Consider the following 23996-nt stretch of genomic DNA (forward strand, 5'->3'; position numbering starts at 1 on the left):
GAGCCTGCTTCGGATTCTGTGTCTCCCTCTCTCTCTCACCCTCCCCTGCTCACGCTGTCTCTCTCTCTCAGAAATAAATAAAACATTAAAAAAAAGAAGAACAAGAGAAGTCCAATAAGAAATCAGTGGTTTTGGGGGACGCCCAGGTGGCTCAATCGATTGAGCATCTGGCTTCAGCTCAGGTCATCATCTCATGGTTCATGAGGTCACGCCCTGCACTGGGCTCGCTGGTGTCAGCACAGAGCCTACTTCAGATCCTCTGTCCCCTTCTCTCCCTACCCCTCCTCTCCTCACTCTTTCTCTCAAAAATAAACAAACATGAAGAAATTGAAGGTTTCAGGGGTGCCTGGGTGGCTCAGTCGGTTCAGCATCCGACTTTGGCTCAGGTCATGATCTCACAGTTTATGAGTTTGAGTCCAGCGTTGGGCTCTGCACTGACAGCCCAGAGCCTGGAGCCTGCTTCAGATTCTGTGTCTCCCTCTCTCCCTGCCCCTCACCCCGTTTCAAAAATAAACATAAGGAAAAAAAGAAGAAAGTGAAGTTTTCAAACTCAGTAAAGGTTTTATACAACAGAGTATTAAGATATTATGAAGCTGGAGGCAGAAAGTATACATTTTATTCAAAAAACAGAAGGAAGTAGGGATGCCTAACTGGCTCAGTCAGTGAAGCATACAACTCTTGATCTTGGGGTTATGAGTTCAAGCCCCATGATAGATGTAGAAACAAGTGGCTTAGTCAGTTAAGCATCCAATTTGGGCTCAGGTCATGATCTCACTGGTTGTGGGTTCGAGCTCTACCCTGGGCTCTGTGGTGACAGCTCAGAGCCTGGAGTCTGCTTAGGATTCTGTGTCTCCCTCTCTCTCTGCCCCTCCTCCACACACACTCTGTCTCTCTGTCAAAGAATAAGCATTTAAAAATGTTTAAATAAAAATTGAAAAATCTAAAAAAAAGAATAGAAGCAGAAAACATTTGGAACATTGTGCATTTGGAATTGTCAAGTGAAGGTGTAGTTTTGTTCTGATTTATGCATTGATCCAGTGCGATGGAATTTGAACGTGTTATGGAAGGATGTTTATGAAGTTTCCTTAACTTTGAAATGAGTAGGCTTTACAAGCCTATGTGGAGAAGGTAACTTAGGGCATATGAGCAAAGTCAAATACCGTGCCAGAATCTAAAGAATGCCTGGGGGAACCTAATCATATAACTCTAAGAAAGGTATGAGGATAGAGGATTTCTTGAGTTGGGAGGGGAAAGGTGAAGGAATTGGGGAGTTCAGGTGGGCTGTGGAGATGGTAGAAATTTATCTATTATATATGAAGGTTTGAAGTATTGGTCTCTCACCTATGACGGTTATAGGGAAAGCATTTGAGAGTGAAAGGTACAATCTCCAACTATCAAACAACCTTGGCTAGTTTTTCTGTCCAGCTGTCCAGATCCTCCATTTTGTAAGCCATGATGCCTTCTTCCTTTCACAATATAGTTGTTGGTTGCCCTCTGCTGGTCAATTTTGGTCTTGCCTCTCCAGACATTTAAATCTGAGAGCATGAGCAAAATGGCATTTGGTAGAAAGCTGAGTACTGAGCCTGTTAGTTTATTAATTCATTCAGTACATATTTACTCACATCTGTGTATAAAGGCCTAGTAAAGGAAATACAAACAAAAACAAAATACACAGTCCAAACTCTCAAGAAGCTTATAGTCCAGTCTGAGTGAAAATTAAAACATGTATACATAACGACTATAAAAACATATCCAGGGGCACCTGGGTGGCTCAGTCAGTTGAATATCCAGCTCTTGATCTCGGCTCAATCGGCTCAGGTCATGATCATGGTTGGTGGGATCAAGCCGTGCATTGGGTTCTGTGATGACAACGTGGAGCCTGCTTGGGATTCTCCCTCTCTCTATTCCCCTCCCCAACTCACACACATGCTCTTTCTCTCAAAATAAACAAACATTTATAAATAAAAAAACCCCATACATCCGTTTACTTAACAAAGATTTTTTTTTAATTGAGTGGCTTATATGTGCCAAAAATTTACATTCTACTGGGGTAGAAAGACTTCACAAAATATGATTGGGGTATTGTGGGTGACAAGTGACTAGAGAAGACCTCCCAGGAGAATCAACATTGAAGTGGAGGTTGAGTAGAAGGTGAGGATGAGAAAGATGATTTCAAGTGGAGAACAGCATGAATAAGACAAATACTATACCAGGAATGCCAGTGGATAGAATGTAGTGAATGTGAAAGAATGATTAGTGAAAAGGGACCAGGTCAGGAAACCCAAAAGCAGCCATGGAAGGGTTTAAGTTCTCCGGCTACAACCAGATGCTCTAGTGCAGCTTTCCATATATTAACTTGTGTGGTCCTCATAAAGGCCCCAGCAAGTAGTGGGTCTAGCCTGCGCTCACCCTGAAAAAAGTGGACAGACTTAAGACATATTTAGGAAGCAGAATAAATATAACTTTTAATTCTTGCAGAGGTGTGTCAAAGGAGACTCCTTGCATGCAGCTGAGTGGATGGTGGTGGTAGAATGATGGGTTCTAGCTGGAGGAATCAAGAGCCTCAAAGAGGAAAGATAAAAGGATGTGCAGGATGGGAAGCGATAAATGACGGGGGTGTGGAGGAGGGAAGGGTACAGTGGCGAGGATGATCCCGGAAAGAAGAGCATGAAAAAAGGTATGAAAGCAGGAAACTGCCAAGTGTTAAGTGTGCAGAAAGCTCTATGAACTACTATTGGACTCCCTGCACTTGAGGAGCTCCATCCTGGAGAAGATGCTGGTGTGCAGGAAATGAAATACAAAAAGAACATCCTCAACAAGTATCCCAGCTATTTCCCATGATCAGAAATTGGGGGATAGGAAGAACCGGGTGAGGTGAGTACAGGAGGGTTAGATGTCAGAGAAGGAATCCTTGGTTAATACACAGAGAATTTAGGACAGTACTTGGCATACAATGAGCATTCAGTAAAAAGTGTTATCTCCCCACACTCCAGCTCCAGCCATTATGTTTCATAACATAAGCTGTTATGTTTCAACAGGCTATACTCCCTCCTAGCCCAGTGATTTCTGAGATGTGTCTCCTCAAATCCAAATGAGAGTATGACTTTTCCTGGGTCTCAATTATAATCAGACTTCTGGTCATGAAATCCAGAGATGTCCTCTCTTTCTGGAAATTCTAATTTTAACTATTATATAGCACAGCAGGCGTTCAGATTTCCAAAAACCTAACCATTCTTCAGCCAACTCCTTTGCTATCCCCTTCCCCAAGAATGAAACGTGTGTCAAAGCTCTAACCAACCTGAAGTTACAGAATCCCGAAAAGTGTCCAGTATCCTAGCACCCGATACAGTGCGCATAATTAAGCTTTCCGTGATCACCTCCAAACTTCCCAATCCAGGGGTGAGACCTCTCAGCTATTTCTGACACAGAAAGGGAAGTGCAGAAAAGCCTCGTGCGAGGGGAGTTCCTTTTACATATGCTGAAGGAGAGGGAAAAAAGCGGCCGTCACGAACAGGATTCGAACCTGTGCGGGGAAACCCCATTGGATTTCGAGTCCAACGCCTTAACCACTCGGCCACCGTGACTTCCAAAACTATGTTTTGCCGCGCGCTTACAGAAGGGGTCCGCACTGCGACCAGGGAGGGAGTGTGACACTGGGAAGTCGACTCCGACCAAATACACACATACCCTGGGACCCCCGCCCTCCGCCCCTTACCTCGCTTCTACGCCACTCAAAGGAACAGTCGTGTGGAACCGGGTGACTCAGGGAAGGAAAAGGGGTCTTAAAGAGCGCAAGCTATTTAGAAGGCGATGGCAAGGCCTGCGAAGGAAGCAGTTGGAGGGAATGGACTGGGACCCAGGGTGACGGCTAGAGGACTCCTCTGGTTAAGGAGTGAGACGGGGTCCTGAGGGAGATTCAGGAAGAGTTGAAAAGGGGAACGCCTGGGGATGGATGAAAGAGAAGAACTTCTTGGGGAAAGGGGTCTGGGGTTCCTTGGAATTAAGGGCTCCATTAGGGGTTGGGAATGTGCTATGAGCTGGGGGAGTCCCCTTGGGGTAGGAAGAGAGAGGTACCCCACTCCCTGGGCTGAGGCAAAGAGGGAAGAAAGGCTTCGTGTCTGGTACACAACGATCTCAGGGGAATGGGCGCCCCCTCCAGGAAGCAGCTGCCTCCCCAAAGCTCCCGCCGCCGCCGCCGCCGCCGCCGCCGCCGCCGCCAGGGAGGCCGCCAGAGTGGGTCCTGAGCCGGGCGTTTGGCCGCCGCCGTGCCCAACAGGCCGGCAGGGGGCGCTGCGCGGGCCGGGGCCGGCCCAGGCGGCGGGAGGCGGCGGCCGCGGCGGCGGGAGGCGGCGGGAGGCGGGCGGAGGAGGAGGCGGAGGAGGCGGGAGCTGAGCTGAGCGGGGCGGGCGGCGGCGGCGGGGCCCGAGCCCGAGAAGATGGCGGTGCGGAAGAAGGACGGCGGCCCCAACGTGAAGTACTACGAGGCCGCGGACACCGTGACCCAGTTCGACAACGTGCGGCTCTGGCTCGGCAAGAACTACAAGAAGGTACGCGGGCAGGGCCGCGCGGGGGCCGGGGGCGGGACAAAGGGACCGCGGCCCCGCAGCCCCCCCGGATCCTGCCCACCCTCGGGCGGCCCGCGACCCCTCCCCCGCGGCCTCCGGAGCAGCCCCAGCGCGCCCGCCGGCGCCCCGCGCCCCTCCCCCAGCCTGTTTTACCGCCCCCCCCCCCCCCCCCCCCCCCCGGCAGCCTGAGATTCCAGCCCCCTCCCTCCCTGCTGCGCCCTCTGCCCCTTGTTTTTCTCCACTGCCCCGGCGGGTCCCGGTGCCAGCCGCCCACCCTCCCCTGGGCTAGAGCCTTCCCGGTTTTTCCGGGAAAGGCAGCCGAGGGTGGACTGGGTGTCTGATGTCCCCCCCAACACACACACGCCCCAGCGTGCCCGCCACAGTGCCCGCCAGAGCTCCCCATGGAGCCAGGTACCGGCAGGCTGAGGCCTCCCTAGTGCTTTGTGTATGTTCAGAGAGATGATGAAAGCAGGACGGTAAACAGCCACAGAGCAGGCCCTTCGCTGCTCATCAGCCCTAAGAAGCCCCCCTCCCGCCCCCCGCCCACCTGTCTCTACCGCTTGTCCCCCACCTTCATCCAAGGGGCAAAGAAACCCCTTGGGAGGCAGGGTATAGCAGTTCCTGAGCAGCGACCTCTTAAAACCACTCCTTAGCTTCACAATGAAGTCACCGGGCCACCTGGCCTTGCACTGCCTTTGGTTTGGGGTTCAGAGGCTAGGACAGCTTTATATCTCTAGCCCCCCAGCTCGGAACTGGAGATAACAAAGGGTTCAAAAAGCCTTACCTGACTTTTCTGTCAAACCTCTTCCTGGTGTTGTCTTTTGTCTTTAGGCCTGGTTGAAAGGAACATCTATCTATACATAGGATTTTTCTGTGGGGATAGTCGGCCTCTTCCTTTTCACTATTCCCAGTTAGAGGTTCTGTTTCTGGCTTTCCTTTAGCTCCCCAGTTCGTCCTGCCCAGCTTTGCAGGCTGTCAGAAGTGCGATGGGTGGTTTAGGAGAACACCCCTCTAATCCTGGTTATGGCCCTATCTTGGAGGTCTCTCTTGAGTGTCAGAATCCTGACAAACAGCTGCCGGGTCTGTGGCTTTTGCCTGTACCCCAGCGTGAGGCTCTGGCTCCCCAGCCTCTACCTTTGACCTTTTTGGAAGGGGGATCAGTCTAGGGGCTTAGTTTCTGGCCCTGGGGTATTGACAGCCTGTGAGCTTTCAAATTCAGCTTTCAAGTTCCTAGCCCTTTGTCAGTTACCTTTTCCTTCAAAGCTCTCTTTACATCTCCCACTGAGAGGAGCACTTTTCTCTGTGATTAGGGTTGAGGAAACAGGGGTCAAAAGGTAAAGAGAAAGTTAGCCTCTTGGCTCAGATTTAAATTAGGACAGAAGGTTAGGATACTGGGTAGCATAATATGGAAATGTGTAAGAAGGCCCAGGGTTGTTTGTCTCGGATACAGTTTCCTCCAAAAGGATAGATGTTTTCTTGCTCTTTCTCACCGGGCTGGATCTTAGTAGCTGGTCCTTGCCATCTAGGAGAGCCTACAAGGACATTTGTGCCCAGTTCCTAGCAGAAGCAGAATGCACAAACTCACTCTCAGTCTGTTTGCGTTGCCTCACTTCCTTGTTAAGACTATGTTATAGGGGGAGTCTTGGCCTTCCACAAAGTTACCCCAAGAAATACACTGTTGTCTTGCTTAGAGCCTCAAAGGGTTGCTTCCATTGTCTGAACTTAAGGAACCTTCAGAATTTTACCACCCTCAGTGTTGACAAAAAGTCAGGGTCCTTCAACTCTAATTTCAGGGTGTAGCTGAGAAGGAATAGGAAGTCTCCCTGGCCCCCAATGCTGGCAGGCTTGGCTGGGGGCAGCAGAATGTCAACTTACAGTGAGGGGCTTAGAGGGCTTCCCTTCTCCCATTTTCTTTATAGAAACTAGACATGTGGGGGAAGAAGATCCTATTTTTTCTACCCCAGATGCTTCTAGAGCTCCCTGGGAAGAAATAAGGGAGATAATGGACAATTTATCTGGGGTCTACTTTTTTTTTTAACCTTTCCCTCTGTTTCCTTAGTATATACAAGCTGAACCACCCACCAACAAGTCCTTGTCTAGCCTGGTTGTACAGCTACTACAGTTTCAGGAAGAAGTTTTTGGCAAACATGTCAGCAATGCACCACTCACTAAACTGCCGGTGAGTGCAAACGCAAGGGGGAATCCTCCAAACTGGAGAGGGAATTGTGGGGTTTTTGTAAATGTCATACTTTTGAGATTTGAGTAATTTCCTATCATCCCTGTGCCTGGTCAGGGCATTACTGGCTTGCCCTAGTCCCCAGTTTACTACTCCCTTTGTCTTAGTGATACTTCATGCAACAAGGCACACCTGGCTAGCTCAGTCAATGGAGCATGTGGGGATTGTAAGTTTAAGCCCCACATTGGGTGTAGAGTTTAATAAAAATCTTTATTTTTATGTATGTATGTATGTATTATTTATTTATTTATTTATTTAAGTAGGCTCCATGCCTAGTGTGGAGCCCAACACAGGGCTTGAACTCATGACCCTGAGATCAAGACCTGAAAGATCAAGAGTCAGATACTTCACTGACCAAGCCATGCAGGCACCCCTAAAAATAAAATCTTAAAAAAAAAAACCCACCTTTGTGCAATAGGTTATCTCAGAGTGTCTGAGCTCACACATGAAACTCTCATGGCATGGTTAAAAGGGATTTGGTTGAGATTTGGATTTGCACAGGCTTGTGTTCAAATCCTGGCTCTGCCACTTGGTGCTCTGTGATCTTGGGCAAGACGTTTAAACCTTTTGAGTATCTCTTCCTTCATCTCTAGAGGGGATTAATATCTCTACCTTGTAGGGCTTCTGTAATGAGTGATGAGGTAACCAGTAAGTACGTGGCACAAGGTGGGGGTTTGTGAATACTGGTTTCTTTCTCCCCCTTCTTCTAGGCCACAAGATACAGTGGCACAGGGGTTAAAGAAGTCCAGCTTTGAGAGAGAGATTAGTTTTGCATGGGATTCTGTGAAAGGATTGTTAAGAAGAGAATCTAGGATGTAACCTCACATACTTCTTTCCTATCTCAATTTTATAGATCAAATGTTTCCTAGATTTCAAAGCAGGAGGCTCCCTGTGCCACATACTTGCAGCTGCCTACAAATTCAAGAGTGACCAGGGATGGTGAGATGACTTCTTCTCTATGCTTCTTACATTTAGAGGGACTCCCCCTTTATGATTTCCTGGGGTCTTTCTGGGGTGGGAGAGCATAGGTAGACATTCTTGCGAGTCTCTTACTTTGCTATGTCAGTACATGTGACTTGCTAGGTCAGAAAAATGGCTGATAATCAGAGCCAAAATAGTCTCTAAGAGCAAGTAAGTACACGTGTGTTCACATCAGTGTGTGTATTGTAGAGGAAAGGGGATTCTTAGGTTGGCATCTCAAGCTTTTCTTTGTCCTTTTGGACTAAGTACAGTGATTCATGAAGTCGAGCTTGGTGAACCCCAGATCCCAGGCCATTTTGGCAACTGTTGTGAGCAAAACTGCTTCCTGTTTCCCATGCTGAGAAGTCACATACCGTAACCTCATCCTCAGACCCGGTCTATAACACTCACTAAACTATTGCCTCTTCTCAAGGCGACGTTACGATTTCCAGAATCCATCACGCATGGACCGCAACGTGGAAATGTTCATGACCATTGAGAAATCCTTGGTGCAGGTAATAGTCAAGAACCTCCCTTGTCCATCTCCTTTCCCTCAGTGAAAATCCAAATCACGCCTTTCCCATGATCCCATCCCATCTATTTCTTCTCCCTGCAGAATAACTGCCTGTCTCGACCTAACATTTTTCTGTGCCCAGAAATTGAACCCAAACTGCTAGGGAAATTAAAGGACATTATCAAGAGACACCAGGTGAGTGGGTGGGTCAGGCGAGGGTTTGGAAAGTCCATGACTGTCTTCCTGATCTTTTCAATACAGTAAGCAGCCCTCAGGTGACCTGCTTTCTACTGCAGAGGTGCCTCTGCGTACTTGGAAAAAGACTAGGGTTAAAGCCTTGAGCTGCTTTTTCTCTGTTTGCTTTTCCTACCTCCCGGTCTTGACAGGTTTGGATCACTGTTCCTAGAGACTGCATTGGCCTGGGGGTGCGGAAGGCCAGACATAGCCTGATTTTAGAGAAATGAAACCTTTACTCTGGAATTCTCTAATAACAAGCAGATATCATTGCTAGGGACGTATAGTCCACTTTATATTTCCCATGTGTCAGTTATCTATTCAGAGGATTGTCTGTAGCAACTTTTAGTTCTTTGCTTTTCTTCGTTATTAGCACAATCCCAGCCATTTCCCTCTGCCTCTCAGCTGGTGTGTGCTTAAAGAAGGCAAGCCAACTTTAATACCATTCTGAGCAGAATATGATTAGGAAGGCAGGTCTGTGGTTAAATCTTATTTTGGTTTATTTACACCCATGAGTAATTCAGAGGGTACTGCATTTACCTACTTTTCCTTGTGCCATTCAGGGAACAGTCACTGAGGATAAGAGCAATGCCTCCCATGTTGTGTATCCTGTCCCAGGGAACCTGGAAGAAGGTGAGACCTGGGTTTTCTTGGCCACTGCAGTGGATGGCTTAGACTAGCAGTGGGGAGACTGCTCAGCCCCCGCATAGTGCCTTGGCTCCTCCTCTCTCCTTTCAACCCTGAGCCCTTCTACTGCCTTATATACCTATTTCCAAGTCCCTGGCTGCAACATAAGTTGTGTACCGTTATTTTCTGTATACCCCTTTAGCTTACATCTCTCCTTGTCCTGTGTTCTGTTTCTGCCTCCAGAGGAATGGGTACGACCAGTCATGAAGCGGGATAAGCAGGTTCTTCTGCACTGGGGCTACTATCCTGACAGGTGAGGACAGGGTCTTGGGACAGGTTTAAGTATGAGAGCCAGACTGAGAAGCCCCAGAACATCTAGCAAAGCAAGCAGGCTCTCTTTTGGGGTTATTTTTAGGTCTGTTAATTTGTTCTCCTCCTATCTATTATGAGAAATTTCTGCCTTGGGAGAGGTTTGGACTTCTTAAATGAGGCTTAGGCTAAAAAGATTGGGGCTTTATGTGTGAAATGGCTATTCCAGTATAATTTTTGATAAGTAAATGTTAGAAACAATCTAAATGTCGAACAGTGGGAAAATATTTCAGCAATTTGTGTGTCTACTCAGTGGACTATTATGCAGCCATTGAACTGCTAGAAATAACATGAGTAATTTGTAGATAAATATTAAATGCAAAAAAGTGGGAGTGTAAAATAACATCTAGTAACATTGCAATTACATAAAAACAAAACTACAGAAAAACTTACTGGGAAAAAGATATACTGAACAATTGTATTGAAGTGGCTCTTTTCTTTCTTTTTTTATTTTTGAAATTGTTTTTATTATTTTATAATGAAAAGAATCCCATTATTAATTGGAAAAGTAATCCTACCAAAAAATAACCCAACGACCCAATACTTTCTTTTGCAAATGAGAAAGGTAAAAGATTTGCACTTTACTTTTTCACAACTCCATCCCATTGATCCGACTTCATCAATTTCCCATGGCAGTTACGACACTTGGATTCCAGCCAGTGAAATTGAAGCGTCTGTGGAAGATGCTCCCACTCCTGAGAAACCTAGGAAGGTCAGCATTTCTTGTCCCCTGGCCCCAAAAAGTATGCCAAGGAGCGCCTGACTCAGTCGGTTGAGTGTGTGACTCTTGATCTCGGGATTGTAAGTTCAAGCCCCACATTGGGTGTAGAGATTACTTAAAAATAAAATCTTAAAAAAAAAATGGTTTATACCAGGACCAGACCACCGTTTGGAGATGAAGCAGAGGCTTCTGTGCCCTTAGGCTTTTCTGTTCAGGGCCCTCAGACAGAGGTGTGGCTTTCAGGCTTCTCTCCAGCACAGTCTGCCTTTGTACTTTAGGTTCATGCAAAGTGGATTCTGGACACAGACACTTTCAATGAATGGATGAATGAGGAAGACTACGAAGTAAATGATGACAAAAGCCCTGTCTCCCGCCGAAAGAAGATTTCAGCCAAGACACTGACAGATGAGGTAAAAATGCCTCTTCTTTCTTCTTTGATCCCTTAGCATGAGTCTTGGAATAAGTCTTCACTGGGGATTGTTGGCTGACATTTGCTCCAATTCTCCAACCTGCAGGTGAACAGCCCGGATTCAGATCGACGGGACAAGAAAGGGGGGAACTATAAGAAGAGGAAGCGCTCTCCCTCTCCTTCACCAACCCCAGAAGCTAAGAAGAAAAATGCTAAGAAAGGGTATGCCAGCCCCTACCCCACCCCCACCTTCACCATTCTCTCCACACCATGTTGAAGGAAGGAAGGACAGATTCCTTCCCATAACCACCTGGCCCTGACCTGGGTAGGCCATATTCCTGTTGGCGTCCTGAGAGGGTCGACGAAGTCTTCTTTAGCTGCCCAGTTGTTAGTTCTAGTTGCAGCCACTAGTAGACTCAAAGAGAGCTAAATCTTCAAGTGCAAAGCCTTTGTACTTCCCAGCTCTGTAGTGATGGGTTTCTGGGTATGCTCAGTTCCACCTTTGGGATTCTCTCTTGCTTTGCTCCCCTTGAACCTCTACTTCCAGGGACTACTTGTCCAAAGATGACTGGATTCTCTTTCACTCCCTTTTCTTCCCAGTCCCTCTACACCTTACACCAAGTCCAAGCGTGGCCACAGAGAGGAGGAGCAAGAAGACCTGACCAAGGACATGGATGAGCCTTCACCAGTCCCCAATGTGGAGGAGGTGACGTTGCCTAAAACAGGTACGGGCCACGTCAGACCCCTGGGATGTACCTTCGGAGAGGGCTGATTTCCCAGGCCCAGCTCCAAGTCTTAAGGATCTCTCCCTTCAGTTTGGCTGGTTATTAAAATTTTCATCACCACGGACAATCCTCTGACTTCATATCCATCTCTGAGTTGTGGACTGTGCTTTGCACCTGACAGTAGTTGTCTCCAAACTGTTTTTGATCAGGTACCCCCATCAGTAAAGTGTTCCAGCTCAAATTGTATATATCTGCTGTTACTGCATTACTTCAGAAACACTATAAAATACATATAAACATTATCTAAAAATGGGAAAATGTAAAAGATAAGATTAAAAAACAAGTATAAAGAGAAATTCTACTATTCTTTGCCTGTATTCCAGTGGACCATTTTTGCATCCTATGTGAGAGCCCCACCATGGAGATCATTGTTCTGCAGAGCTATAAACTTGGAATATGTAAATTCCAAATATGTAAATGTGGAATATGATCTGTATTCCAAAGACAAGTCAAATAATATCCAGGAGTATATTTCAGGAGTGCGGTAGGTGGGGGGCACTGAGAGAGAGGTTTCCACCCTCTCATCAATCACAGCATCTCTCTTCTGTATTCCTGTTTTCTCTCGAGCTATTGTGTATGGACTCAGTTAAGGAAAGTCCTCTGCTTTAAAAAATGTTGAAGATTTGACCACTCCTCTACAGAGTGATTTGGTCAGACTCTGTCTCAGTCCATTAAGAACTTACAGACACATAGATGGAGATAAGGAGACTGTCAAAGACTGAAATGATTTATGCATGTCCATAGAGTAAAAGATGCTTCTTTATAGGAAAACAGTTAAGTGAATTTTGGGTGGGGGAAGGAGGGAAGGTGGAGGGTGAATTTCAAGCCCTACAATGACTGTGCCCAGAGGGAGTTACTGCCTTTTGGGATCAGATGGAGAAAGGTTTGGGAGAAAGTGAGACCTCCAGACTTGTTAATGTTTGGAGAGGTAAGGGCTTGATTTGGGCAGAACCTGTCTGATAAAATGCCTCTCTCTCCTGGCAGTCAACACTAAGAAGGATTCCGAGTCAGCCCCAGTGAAAGGCGGCACCATGACTGACTTGGGTAAGAAGGAGAGGGGGGCTCAGCTGTCATGTTCCCCTAGCCTGCTGCGGCTTTTCAGGAGGTAGGATTCTCCTGCCCCACAGGAGGCTCCCACCTTATGTTTTGCTGCCTCTCTCTTTCAGATGAACAGGAGGATGAAAGCATGGAGACCACGGGCAAGGTGCAGCCAGTTTAGAGAGGCCCTCTCCAGCTCTCTGATTTGTCCTTACAAAGTTCCTTTTATCCAGAACTTTCCATTGCCCTGAGTTTTCCCACCTTAGACTGTTCTAGCTTTTGTTCGAAACTTGAAACTCTGACCCTTTCCAAGTTCCCAGCCTATAACTATTCACTCCCATACCCATCCTTAGTGCCCACGTTCCTGGGGTGTGGGAGAAACAGAAGGTCGCCAGGGGCAAAATGGGAACGCTGCGTGCCTAGCAGCCTCCATATTTGTAGGATGAGGATGAAAACAGTACGGGGAACAAGGGAGAGCAGACGAAGAACCCAGACCTGCATGAGGACAATGTGACTGAACAGACCCACCACATCATTATTCCCAGCTATGCTGCCTGGTTTGACTATAATAGGTATTTTTGTTCCACCTTCTCATGCCTCCTTATTTCCTTGCCTCCTTTTCCTATCTCCAAATAAGTTATTTCTTCATCGGCCAGATAGACTGGGGTATATTTCAGTTTTAGGGGAGCTCCTGGACTCTTTGAGTCTTATAGCCCCGTGGGAAGTTCTCCTCGAGGAAGGGAGAACTGCTCTGTTCTCCCTCCCTCCCTTCTAGGTTTTTACCTCTCTTTGGGGCTCTCGTCTTCACCAGTACCTTCTGAATCTATTCTGTCTTCTCTTTCAGTGTTCATGCCATCGAGCGGAGGGCTCTCCCCGAGTTCTTTAACGGCAAAAACAAGTCCAAGACTCCAGAAATGTAAGTACATTTCAGCTCATGATTCTCTTTCTCCCTCCTGTCCCTGATCACCCTTCCTTATCCAGCACCATCCAGCAAATATTTCTTGACCTCCTTCCACGAGCCAGGCACTGTGCTACTCTTAACAAAGACACGGTTTCTGCCCGCAGGTAGCCCCAGCCCAACACTGTGGCCTCAGTAGCATGCTCTCTGGGATTTGCCTAGGGGCAGTATTAAGCATGGTCCTCTGTACAAAACAGGCACCTGCTTTGATGCCTCCATTTCTTTCAAAAGAATACAGAGCCTTCCAATCCATAGTTACTAACATGTGTAAAACGCAAATACCCCTAGCATAAATAATAGCTTTGACTAAAATGTAAGCGACTATTACCAGGCTGGGCCCAGAAAGTCAGTTTTAATAGAAAAACAAGAGGAAGAACTATGAAGATCCAAGTCTTTGAATTAAAGGATGGAGAGGGCTCTCTGGAGAGAAGTGTTATGTAAAGTGCAGGCTTGGGGCTTGGAAGTCTCTATCTTCTTCAAGGTGTTTCCTCAGGCTAAACTTGTTTGGCTTTGGATGAGTCTTGACAATCTTCTATGGTTAGAGCTGCTCCAGGATAAATATCGTGATGAGAAGGGTGAGAAAGCTTTGATCCCCCTGAGAACTGAACAAGCTTGCTTCTCAGCTGCTCTGTAGCTTCCCCTCTTTGGGGCCATCGTGCCTTCCCACCATATTTCTTTCCCTGTATCCTGGTGTGGTTTTTTCTTCTTCTTCCCGGGGAAAGAAGGAGGTGGTAACCTGGTAACATGAGTTCAACATGGTCTATAGGCAGGGTTGGATCTAGAACTGTTCTACACTTTGCTCTCTTGATATAAGATAGTAAATAGTGATAATTGTTTCTATCTATTGAAAGTTTACTATTTCCCAGACACTATCCTACATGTCTTATATGCATTGACTCATCTTCACATCAGCTTTAGAGGTAGGACATATTATTCTCTCCAGTTAACTGATTAGGAAACTGAGGTACAGAGAGATTAAGTCACTTGATTGAGATCACACAGCCAATAAGTAGAAAAACCAGGATCTGAATCCTATAGACTGGCTCATGTTCTCAAACTTTATGCTGCACCACATAATAGCTACCATTTACTGAGCTCCTGAAATGTGCCTGGCACTGTACTAGATCTCTATAGATCTTGCTATTGTTCAGCAGATACTCCACTTTACAGATTAGGAGACTAAAGTTCAAAAATTTTAACTTGCCCAAGGCCAGGTAGAACTGGGATTTGAACTTAGCTCTTTCTACCTTCAAAACATTTTTTTTTTTTTTTTGTGAGCTCTACACCCAATGTGGGGCTTGAGCTCATAACCCTGAGATCGAGAGTCACAGGCCCTATTGACAGCCAGATAGAGTCCGTGACTCTTGATCTCCAGATTGTGAGTTCAAGCTCCACACTGAGTGTAGAGCTTAATTAAAAAACAAAAAAAGGGGGCGCCTGGGTGGCTCAGTCGGTTGAGCATCCGACTTTGGCTCAGGTCATGATCTCGTGGTTCATAGGTTCGAGCCCTGCGTTGGGCTCTGTGCTGACAGCCAGCTCAGGGCCTGGAGCCTGTTTCGAGTTCTGTATCTCCCTCTCTCTCTGACCCTCCCCTGCTCATGGTGTCTCTCTCTCTCAGAAATAAATAAAACATTAAAAAAAAATACATTCTTTATATCATGCCATGTTGACTAGTTAGAGGCAGGGATAGCTTCTCCTTAATACCTGCCTTTGAAAATAAAGGTACCTTTCTTCTGTTGTTATTGCTTGTTCAAAGGCTGCATAAAACTCCCCAACTGCAGCCAAGGAGGTAATTCATTTAGCTAAAAACCCCCATCAAGGAAGATGTAGCAGTGTTTGAAGCCCTCGCGTCTAGTAAACACTGTGTTTGCTGAGGCGAATGATCCGCTCTTTTCCCTTTGTTGCACAGGAGGGGTCATCAGCCCTTTTATCACTTTTCCTACCCTTCAGTCCTCAACAGACTTATTTTTTTCTTCCTCTTGTTCATCTTTCTGTCTCTCCTCAGCTACCTGGCTTATCGAAATTTCATGATTGACACTTACCGGCTGAACCCCCAGGAGTATCTCACCTCCACTGCCTGCCGCAGGAACCTGGCGGGTGATGTCTGTGCCATCATGAGGTGGGTCTGCAGCTGAGGGGCAGGGGGCACCTAAGGCTGTCTGCCCACAGATGTCTCTTGGCAAAAGGAGAGCTGCCAGCAAGGAGGGTAGGGGAACAAGCAGAAAGAAAAAACACGTCTAAAGAAAGGCGGAGTTCATATTCAGGGAATGTGTGACTTGGGAATGGCAGTGACATTCTCTGGCATGTGGAAAAAAGGAGAAGGGGCACATCTGTGGTTGCCGGATCCTGGTTTGATTTTACTGGCTATCCAGGAAGAGAAGTCTAGTAGGTGGGTGGATATAGAGAGAGGTCCCCAGTGGACATGTAGGTAGACCTGGGGGTCACTGGCATTTAGGGTGTGGAAGGAGATGGGATCTCCCAGGGAGCAGAAAGCAGAGAAGGGGGCTGAGGAGAGGAAGCTTTATGCCCCACTTCTGCCCCTTCCTGGCTGTCCCATGTGACCCTGTCTCCGCCTCTCTCCTCCCAGGGTCCATGCCTTCCTTGAGCAGTGGGGTCTTATTAACTACCAGGTGGATGCTGAGAGTCGACCAACCCCGATGGGGCCTCCACCCACTTCTCACTTCCATGTCTTGGCAGACACACCTTCAGGGCTAGTGCCTCTGCAGCCCAAGACACCGCAGGTAGGGTGAGGGGCTGTGGGGGCAGGGCGGGGTTGGGGAAAAACTGGGCTTCTTCAGACTTTTCTTTTTCTGGTTTTTTAGGGTAATGGTTCAGGAGTGTTTTGAGGCTTCTTCCTTTTCCATGGGATGCAAAGGGCCACAGGAATCAGCCCCGTGTGTTTAGCACCCTCTCTCTCAGCATCTGTACCTAAGACTGTGAGGACTTGCTGAGGGAAAAGAGATGCTCCTTGTCCTCGAGGAGCAGACAGGCCAGCGTAGGGCATGGAAGAGATAGAGAAAGATGGCCGAAAATGAAGTTGCATGAAATTTTTTACCTTTGTTGTGTTTCCAACATTTTTTTTCCATTTTTGCCTCATAATTATTATCACTTCCATTTTTTTCCACTTCCATTTCATACATTACAAAAACTAAGAGAAGACAGATTATGTGGCTTGCCCAGGGTCACAGAGTCCCAAATCTAGGATTAGAACCTAATTGTCCAACTCCTAAGGGAACCTGTAAAGAAATTTGTGAATACAAATGGGTATCATGCCAACTATAGATCTAATTAGTCATTAAGGGGACACACAACAGTGGCATGAGTGCCCCCAGAGCTTGCGGGCCACCCAGCATTTGGTCTTGAGGCCTCCAGGGCCTTGGCCTGGTCATTTCCTGCCCAGCCTCCATGACGCCAAGCTCTGTCTCCCAGGGCCGCCAGGTTGATGCTGATACCAAGGCTGGGCGAAAGGGCAAAGAGTTGGATGACCTGGTGCCAGAGACGGCTAAGGGCAAGCCAGAGCTGGTAGGTGGGGTGTAGACCCCGCTGGGCTTCTTATTTGCCCCTTTATTGGGGGGCCCCTGCCCGGGGAAGAAGAGACATGAGAGCAGAGGAGCTACAGCAGTGAGGGAGGAAGTCCCACCCAGGGGTGTCCCTGGCTTTGGGAAGGAGGCTCCTTCTGTCTGTTTTCTCTTTCTGTCTGCCCCCTAGCTCCTGCGGTCACTTGTACTCACCTCTTTCTTTTCCCTCCACAAAATAGCAGACCTCTGCCTCCCAGCAAATGCTCAACTTCCCTGACAAAGGCAAAGAGAAACCAACAGACATGCAGAACTTTGGGCTGCGCACAGACATGTACACAAAGAAGAACGTGCCCTCTAAGGTACAGACGTGTGGGCCGACATCGGGGGTAGAACACGTTCACTCTTCGGAAGTCATGGGCTCCTCCCTCTGACCCGCTTGTTTCTCCTGCAGAGTAAAGCTGCGGCCAGTGCCACTCGAGAGTGGACGGAACAGGAGACCCTGCTACTCCTGGAGGTAATTGGGGCAAGGAAAGGAGAGGTCTATGGAAACAAGTGGCCAGGGTGCCAGCCGCACCTGTGAGCACAGAGAGCGTGGTTTGTCCCCAGTGTGTCTCCTCCCCGCTGCCTGCCGCACTGCCCCAGGGAACAGCTCCAGGCCAGGCACTTGGGCCATTTCATTAACTCCATATCCTTTCTTAGTGCTACTTGGAGATTCCCCTGGGACCCAGCAGAATCCACAAACACCACAACACAGAGATCTTTGAAGCCCGCTACCCTTAGTAGGATGGGGGGAGTTGACCTTCAAGGAAAGTGGCTAAGTAAGGAAGTTGTGTCTCCACCACTACCACCAGGCACTGGAAATGTACAAAGATGACTGGAACAAAGTGTCAGAACACGTGGGAAGCCGCACGCAGGATGAGTGCATCTTGCATTTTCTTCGTCTTCCCATTGAAGACCCGTACCTGGAGGACTCAGAGGCCTCCCTGGGCCCCCTGGCCTACCAGCCTATCCCCTTCAGTCAGTCAGGCAACCCTGTTATGAGCACTGTTGCCTTCCTGGCCTCTGTCGTCGATCCTCGAGTCGCCTCTGCTGCTGCGAAGTCGGCCCTAGGTAATGTGGAGGGGTCCTGGCCTCTTTGGTTTGAAGGGCTGGTTACGCAGACCTTGAAAGCCCCTCCAGTTTGGCTGCCCTGCTGGTGTTGTCTGCTGCTGGCGTCAGCTCAGGCACCTGTCTAGCTCCACGCTGGTCTAGATGAAGAGATGGGTTTGTGAGGCCGCTTTCACAGGGCCAGCTAGAACTGCCTGCCCGCCCCTGCCCCCAGCCTTGTCCTCTCTGGGTCTTGCAGAAGAGTTCTCCAAAATGAAGGAAGAAGTACCCACAGCCTTGGTAGAGGCCCATGTTCGGAAAGTGGAGGAGGCCGCCAAAGTGACAGGCAAGGCGGACCCAGCCTTTGGTCTAGAAAGCAGTGGTATCGCTGGAACCACCTCTGATGAGCCTGAGCGGATCGGTGAGGCCTGGAAAGTTCCCAGATTTCTCCCCTGTCATGAAGAGCCAGAGCCACCTTGTGTCCTTGTGCCGTCCCTGCCTCAAGTTGTCAAATGGGGACAACTGGCAGGGTTTTTATTTTCCCCATGACTCTTTCAGGGACTATGGCTCCCTGCCAGTCCTCTCACTAAGATTTTGGGTAGGAGAGGGGGCTTTTCGAAAAGTGTCTCAGAGACAGACTCTGTATCAGACATTTCCTGTTTTCCTCTTCCATGGGCCTAGAGGAGAGCGGGACTGACGAGACGCGGGCTGAGGGCCAGGCCACAGAGGAGAAGAAGGAGCCCAAGGTATAGTGGTGATGAGCTGGGTTGGGAGTGTGGAGGTGCCGGGATGCATGGTGGGGAAGGGGGTGCTGGGGTTAGGTGAGGCTGTCACCTGGAGTCCAGACGCCTCCAAAGTGCAAAGTGAAAATTCATTTCCCAGTCTGGGCCCTTTGTGTGAGTAGCAGCTGCCCTGATACTATCTACTTTTCTTTCACTGCGACGTCAGGAACCCCGAGAAGGAGTTGGGGCTGTCGAGGAAGAAGCAAAGGAGAAGACCAACGAGGTTCCCAAGAAGGATGAAGAGAAAGGGAAACAAGGTGACAGTGAGAAGGAGTCAGAGAAGAGCGATGGGGACCCAATAGGTGAGCTTCCCAGCATGGTGGCTGGGGATCCAGGAGAGAGAAGGGAAGCTGTAGGACTGACCCCACCTTTTTCCTGGCCCAGTTGACCCCGACAAGGAGAAAGAGCCAAAGGAAGGGCAGGAGGAGGTGCTGAAGGAAGTGGTGGAGTCAGAGGGGGAGAGGAAGACGAAAGTGGAGCGGGACATCGGCGAGGGCAATCTCTCCACCGCCGCCGCCGCTGCCCTGGCTGCCGCCGCTGTGAAGGCCAAGGTGAGGGCCAGAGACCCAGAAGACCCCCAGAGAAGGAGCTGCCCCCTTCTCTGATCTCCCTTCATCCGGAGGAAATCCTTCTGTGCTCCTCCCTTCCATAATTGTTGGCCTGTTTCCTTCCCATTTTGATCTTGAGAGGGAGAGTTGATCATCTCTTTTCTAAGCTTTTTGAAGCTTTTTAGCATTAGGCCTGTTTTTACTAATTATTTGATTTTTGTCTCATCCTTTGCTACTCTCTTTTTTTTTCTTCCTTTCATGTTCTTTTAAGAATATGAAGGCTTTGCTACTCTGTGGGTTGTGACCACACCAAGTTCTTTCTTAAAACCTGCCAGCCTCCGCCCTCCCACTCTCTCCCTGGCCTGTCTCCAGCGGGGCCCTCCTGCTCACGTGCCGCCCTCCCCGCCTTCCCTAGCACCTGGCCGCAGTGGAGGAGAGGAAGATCAAATCGCTGGTGGCCCTGCTGGTGGAGACCCAGATGAAAAAGTTGGAGATCAAACTCCGGCACTTTGAAGAGTTGGAGACGATAATGGACCGGGAGCGAGAGGCAGTGAGTAGCATCCCCTGCGGGCCAGTGGAGCCTGGGGCCACACCTTGCTTCCGAGCTGTACCTTGGTTTTGGATGGGGGAGAGCAGCAGTGCAGAAAGCCTAAGAGTGACAGGGCTTCACAGCAGACAAACAGGAGGAGCTAATCCCAGGCAGTTAAGGACAAGTGGCCCACAGGTGAAGCCTAGAGCCTGAGGTCCCACAGAATGTTAGCATCGTGGGGCAGAAATTCTAGTTGTTTTAGTTGGGGGGGGGGTGTTAACATTTTTTTATTTTAGAGAAAGAGCATGAGCAAGGAAGAGGGACAAATGGAAGGAGAGAGAGAGAGAGAGAGTGTGTCTAGAGCAGGCTTAAGCATAGAACCTGACTCAGAGCTTGATCCCTGGATGCTGGGATCATGACCTGAGCTGAAATCAAGAGTCGGACACTCAGCCAACTGAGCCATCCAGGCGCCTTGGGTTTTTTTTGTTGTTGTTATAATTTAGTTATTTATTTATTGGGAGTAAGAAACAGAGAGAGAGTATGTGCACATACAAGCAGGGAAGGGACAGAGGGAGAGGGAGAGAGAATCTTAAGCAGGCTCCATGCCCAGCTCGCAGCCCATTGCAGGGCTCATGATGTGAGCCAAAATCAAGAGTCGGACGCTGAACCATCTAGTCTTTTTTTTATTGTCTCATTTCCAGGTCCTTGACCATTGTTTTACCCATTGTAGACTCCGTAAATATCTGTTGAGTGAGTGAACAGGTTTAAGGGATGCTGAGAGGGAGGGGGCTTCAGATCCAGGAGGTGAACTTGGAAGGGGGGTGGGATGGACAATGTATTGAACTATTTTTTAAAAATTTTATTTATTTTGAGAGAGAGAGAGAGAGAGCACAGGCAGGGGAAGGGCAGAGAGAAGGAGAGACAATCTACAGAGCCTGATGTGGGGTTCAGAGTCACAATCCGTGAGGTCATGACCTGAGCTGAGATCAAGAGTCAGACGCTTAACCAACTGTGCTAGTCAGGCACCCAAAACTGTTTTGTTTTGAGACCATATAAAAAGAAACAGAAAATAGTTAGGGATCCTAACCTCAGAAAACCTGCAATTTAATTGGATATATCCAATATTCAATACAGAGGCATCAAAAACAGTGAATGTTTAAAGTATCTGACAAATTCAGGTTAAAAGATTTCAAATCAAGTATTATATAAGTCCTGAGAGATAACAAAATAAAGGCAAAGCTCAGAGGCTAATGAGTTGATCTGGGGTGAATTCCTAAAAATGGTGAGTGTTTAGCCAATTTTGAGGGAAGAAAATACAAGTTGACAAAAAAAAACTGGAAGTGTTTTCGAAATGAATCTAATGTCAGATTCAAAGCTTCGGAGCTGAAATGAGTAAGGGTCCCCATGCACTGAGAAGCCATATGGACAGCCAGAAGACACGGTCGTGGGAATTCTGGCGGGGAAGACGGGAGGGTAGGGCAAGCCCAAGCTCAAGATTGACATTTGATGTGGGGAACTGCCGGAATGAGAGGCTGGATTTGTCAGAAGACAAAGCAGGGGGCAAGGTGTTTGCTTTTGTGATCTTGTGAACCTGGGTAACGGTACTCAATTGGCACTGGCAGCTGGAGTATCAGAGGCAGCAGCTCCTGGCGGACAGACAAGCCTTCCACATGGAGCAGCTGAAGTATGCAGAGATGAGGGCCCGGCAGCAGCACTTCCAACAAATGCACCAACAGCAGCAGCAGCCACCACCGGCCCTGCCCCCAGGCTCCCAGCCTATCCCACCCACGGGCACTGCTGGGCCACCCGCAGTTCACAGCTTGGCCATGGCTCCGGCCTCTGTGGCCCCTGCTCCTGCTGGCAGTGGGGCCCCTCCCGGAAGCATGGGCCCCTCTGAACAGATTGGGCCGGCAGGGTCAACGGCAGGGCCGCCGCAGCAGCAGCCAGCCGGAGCCCCCCAGCCTGGGGCGGTTCCGCCAGGGGTACCCCCCCCTGGACCCCATGGTAAGTGCTGGGTTCTGGAACCCTTGCTGACTAGAGGGCTCCAGTTCCCCTTCCAAAGGGATCTGTGACCGGGCGGGAGATTCCCACAGATGGGCTCCCTCACCTCTGTTATATACTTGAGCCAACAGGAATCCTGCCCTGGACCCAGAGTTCTGAGATTTTGTTCCAGGGATTTATCACTTATTCTCGTAGCAGGACAAGTGGTGCTGAGGAGTGGCTGGGTTATCCTCGCTGGGACAGTGAGTTGGTAAGGGAGATTCTATGCCTCTAACCTTCTTGATCTCTCCTCTGTGTTTCCAGGCCCCTCACCGTTTCCCAACCAACAAACTCCTCCCTCAATGATGCCAGGGGCAGTGCCAGGCAGCGGGCACCCAGGCGTGGCGGGTAATGCTCCTTTGGGTTTGCCTTTTGGCATGCCGCCTCCTCCTCCTCCTCCCGCTCCATCCATCATCCCATTTGGTAGTCTAGCTGACTCCATCAGTATTAACCTGCCCCCTCCTCCTAACCTGCATGGGCATCACCACCATCTCCCGTTTGCCCCGGGCACTCTCCCCCCACCTAACCTGCCTGTGTCCATGGCGAACCCTCTACATCCTAACCTGCCGGCGACCACCACCATGCCATCTTCCTTGCCTCTCGGGCCGGGGCTCGGATCCGCCGCAGCCCAGAGCCCTGCCATTGTGGCAGCTGTTCAGGGCAACCTCCTGCCCAGTGCCAGCCCACTGCCAGGTGAGAAGGGTCCTGGAGGGGAGAAGGGTGAGGGAGAGGGGTTACATGGAGGGATGGGGGGGCAGGTAGGGGGAAGGGCTTAGGCACGAGAACTCCACAATCCTTTTTGAACGCTCTGGTAAATTAGAATACAGGGGAAAGGGCCTCTCTGGCTGTCCTCCACCATTCCCCACCCTGGCAGCTGCCACCTCTGGGATGACGTTGGGGCCTTTCACTGGTGGGTCACGGAGGAGTCCTAAGGCACAGCATCTCAGTTGTAAACTTGAAAAACAGCTCCCTGTTTGCATGATGATTGGCATCCCGTTTGCTTGTTCCCATCACGTTCAAATGGCCCATTTAGAGAGTTCCTTAGGGGCGGGAAGATTTGGGGTGTTTCAGTTTTCCCAGTATGAGGTGGGAGAGGGTGTTGGGAAAGGAAGTTGTACATTGTGGGTACCTCAGTCACCTACCCACCCATTGCATGCCATGCCCGGTTCTGTTTGTCTGTGGTGGCCTGGGTCTGGATCCCTCTCCTGCTCACCCTAGCTGATTCATCTTCCTTTTCTCCACAGACCCAGGCACCCCCCTGCCTCCAGACCCCACGGCCCCGAGCCCAGGCACAGTCACCCCTGTGCCACCTCCACAGTGAGGAGCCAGCCAGACATCTCTCTCCCTCACCCCCTATGGAGATCAAGGTTCCAGGAACAGCCCTCTCCCCACCACTGGGACCCTTCCCCAGCCTGGAGAGTTCATCACTACGTAAGGAAAGCTCCTCCTGCCCCTCCAAAGCCCCCACCGTGCCTGTCAGAGGCATGCATTTTTATATCGGATTATTCAAGGACTTCTGTTTAAAAGATGTTTCTAATGTCCGGGAGAGAGGATAAGATGGGGATGCTGCCCTCGAAGAAAGGGCTGGGGAAAAGTGTTTATACAAGGTTCTAATTAACCACTTCTAAGGGTGCGCTCCCTCAAAACTACTGCATTTTTTATGGATAAAAAAAACAACAACACAAAACTAAGCCCTTTAAAGGAAGTAGAGAGAAAAAAAAAGCCACATTGGAGCTCCCTCCACCCACTAAAAACAAAATCAAACAAACAAAAAAACCCCACCCAACTTTTACATTGTTTGGAGGAGGGAGGTGACAGGAAAGGGGATTTAAGGTTCTGGGAGAGCTCTGGGGATAGAATAGGGTGCCGAATCTGTCTCTTCCAGCCCCCACCTCGTTAGTGACCGAATCAACTCCCCACCCCCTCAGCTGCCCCATCCCCAGTTTATTCCTACTAATCTCTCCTGCTGCTTCCTCAGTGTTGCTGTTCTAGGCCACCCCAGCTCAGCCAATGACCCCTTTCCTCTGAATGTCAGTTTTGTGTTTTTAAAAGTCACCTGCGTAGTTGATGTCAGCGT

The 23996-nt window shown here is 49.0% G+C and overlaps 1 protein-coding gene and 1 non-coding gene across 7 annotated transcripts; one reads left to right on the top strand and one right to left on the bottom strand.

The window, feature by feature from the left end:
• Nucleotides 1–3502: 3502 nt before the first annotated feature.
• On the bottom strand, nt 3503–3584 carry TRNAS-CGA. Its single transcript has one exon. It is a non-coding gene; the product is annotated as a tRNA-Ser (tRNA).
• An 809-nt stretch (nt 3585–4393) lies between these two features.
• Nucleotides 4394–23987, top strand: SMARCC2 (SWI/SNF related, matrix associated, actin dependent regulator of chromatin subfamily c member 2). 6 transcript variants are annotated; one of them, XM_039216829.1, is made up of 30 exons: nt 4394–4547; nt 6625–6744; nt 7655–7740; nt 8195–8276; nt 8378–8470; nt 9073–9142; nt 9380–9449; nt 10142–10217; nt 10505–10636; nt 10742–10857; nt 11236–11360; nt 12405–12464; nt 12587–12624; nt 12900–13030; nt 13303–13374; nt 15422–15535; nt 16004–16157; nt 16846–16938; nt 17174–17293; nt 17386–17448; nt 17786–18044; nt 18280–18441; nt 18702–18766; nt 18969–19104; nt 19187–19353; nt 19766–19900; nt 21502–21883; nt 22184–22267; nt 22547–22612; nt 23164–23987. In XM_039216829.1, exons 1-30 carry the CDS (start codon nt 4437–4439, stop codon nt 23238–23240), a joined length of 3459 nt encoding a protein of 1152 aa, XP_039072760.1. In that variant the 5' UTR covers nt 4394–4436; the 3' UTR covers nt 23241–23987. The 6 variants fall into 6 exon arrangements, with proteins under 6 accessions (XP_039072760.1, XP_039072761.1, XP_039072757.1 ...); XM_039216830.1 differs by having other exon boundaries at nt 17177–17293; XM_039216826.1 differs by having other exon boundaries at nt 22184–22612.
• The last annotated feature ends 9 nt before the right edge of the window (nt 23988–23996 follow it).

Source organism: Hyaena hyaena, unplaced genomic scaffold (genome assembly GCF_003009895.1).
Source record: "Hyaena hyaena isolate Hyena2069 unplaced genomic scaffold, ASM300989v1 scaffold_655, whole genome shotgun sequence".
Taxonomy (NCBI): domain Eukaryota; kingdom Metazoa; phylum Chordata; class Mammalia; order Carnivora; family Hyaenidae; genus Hyaena; species Hyaena hyaena.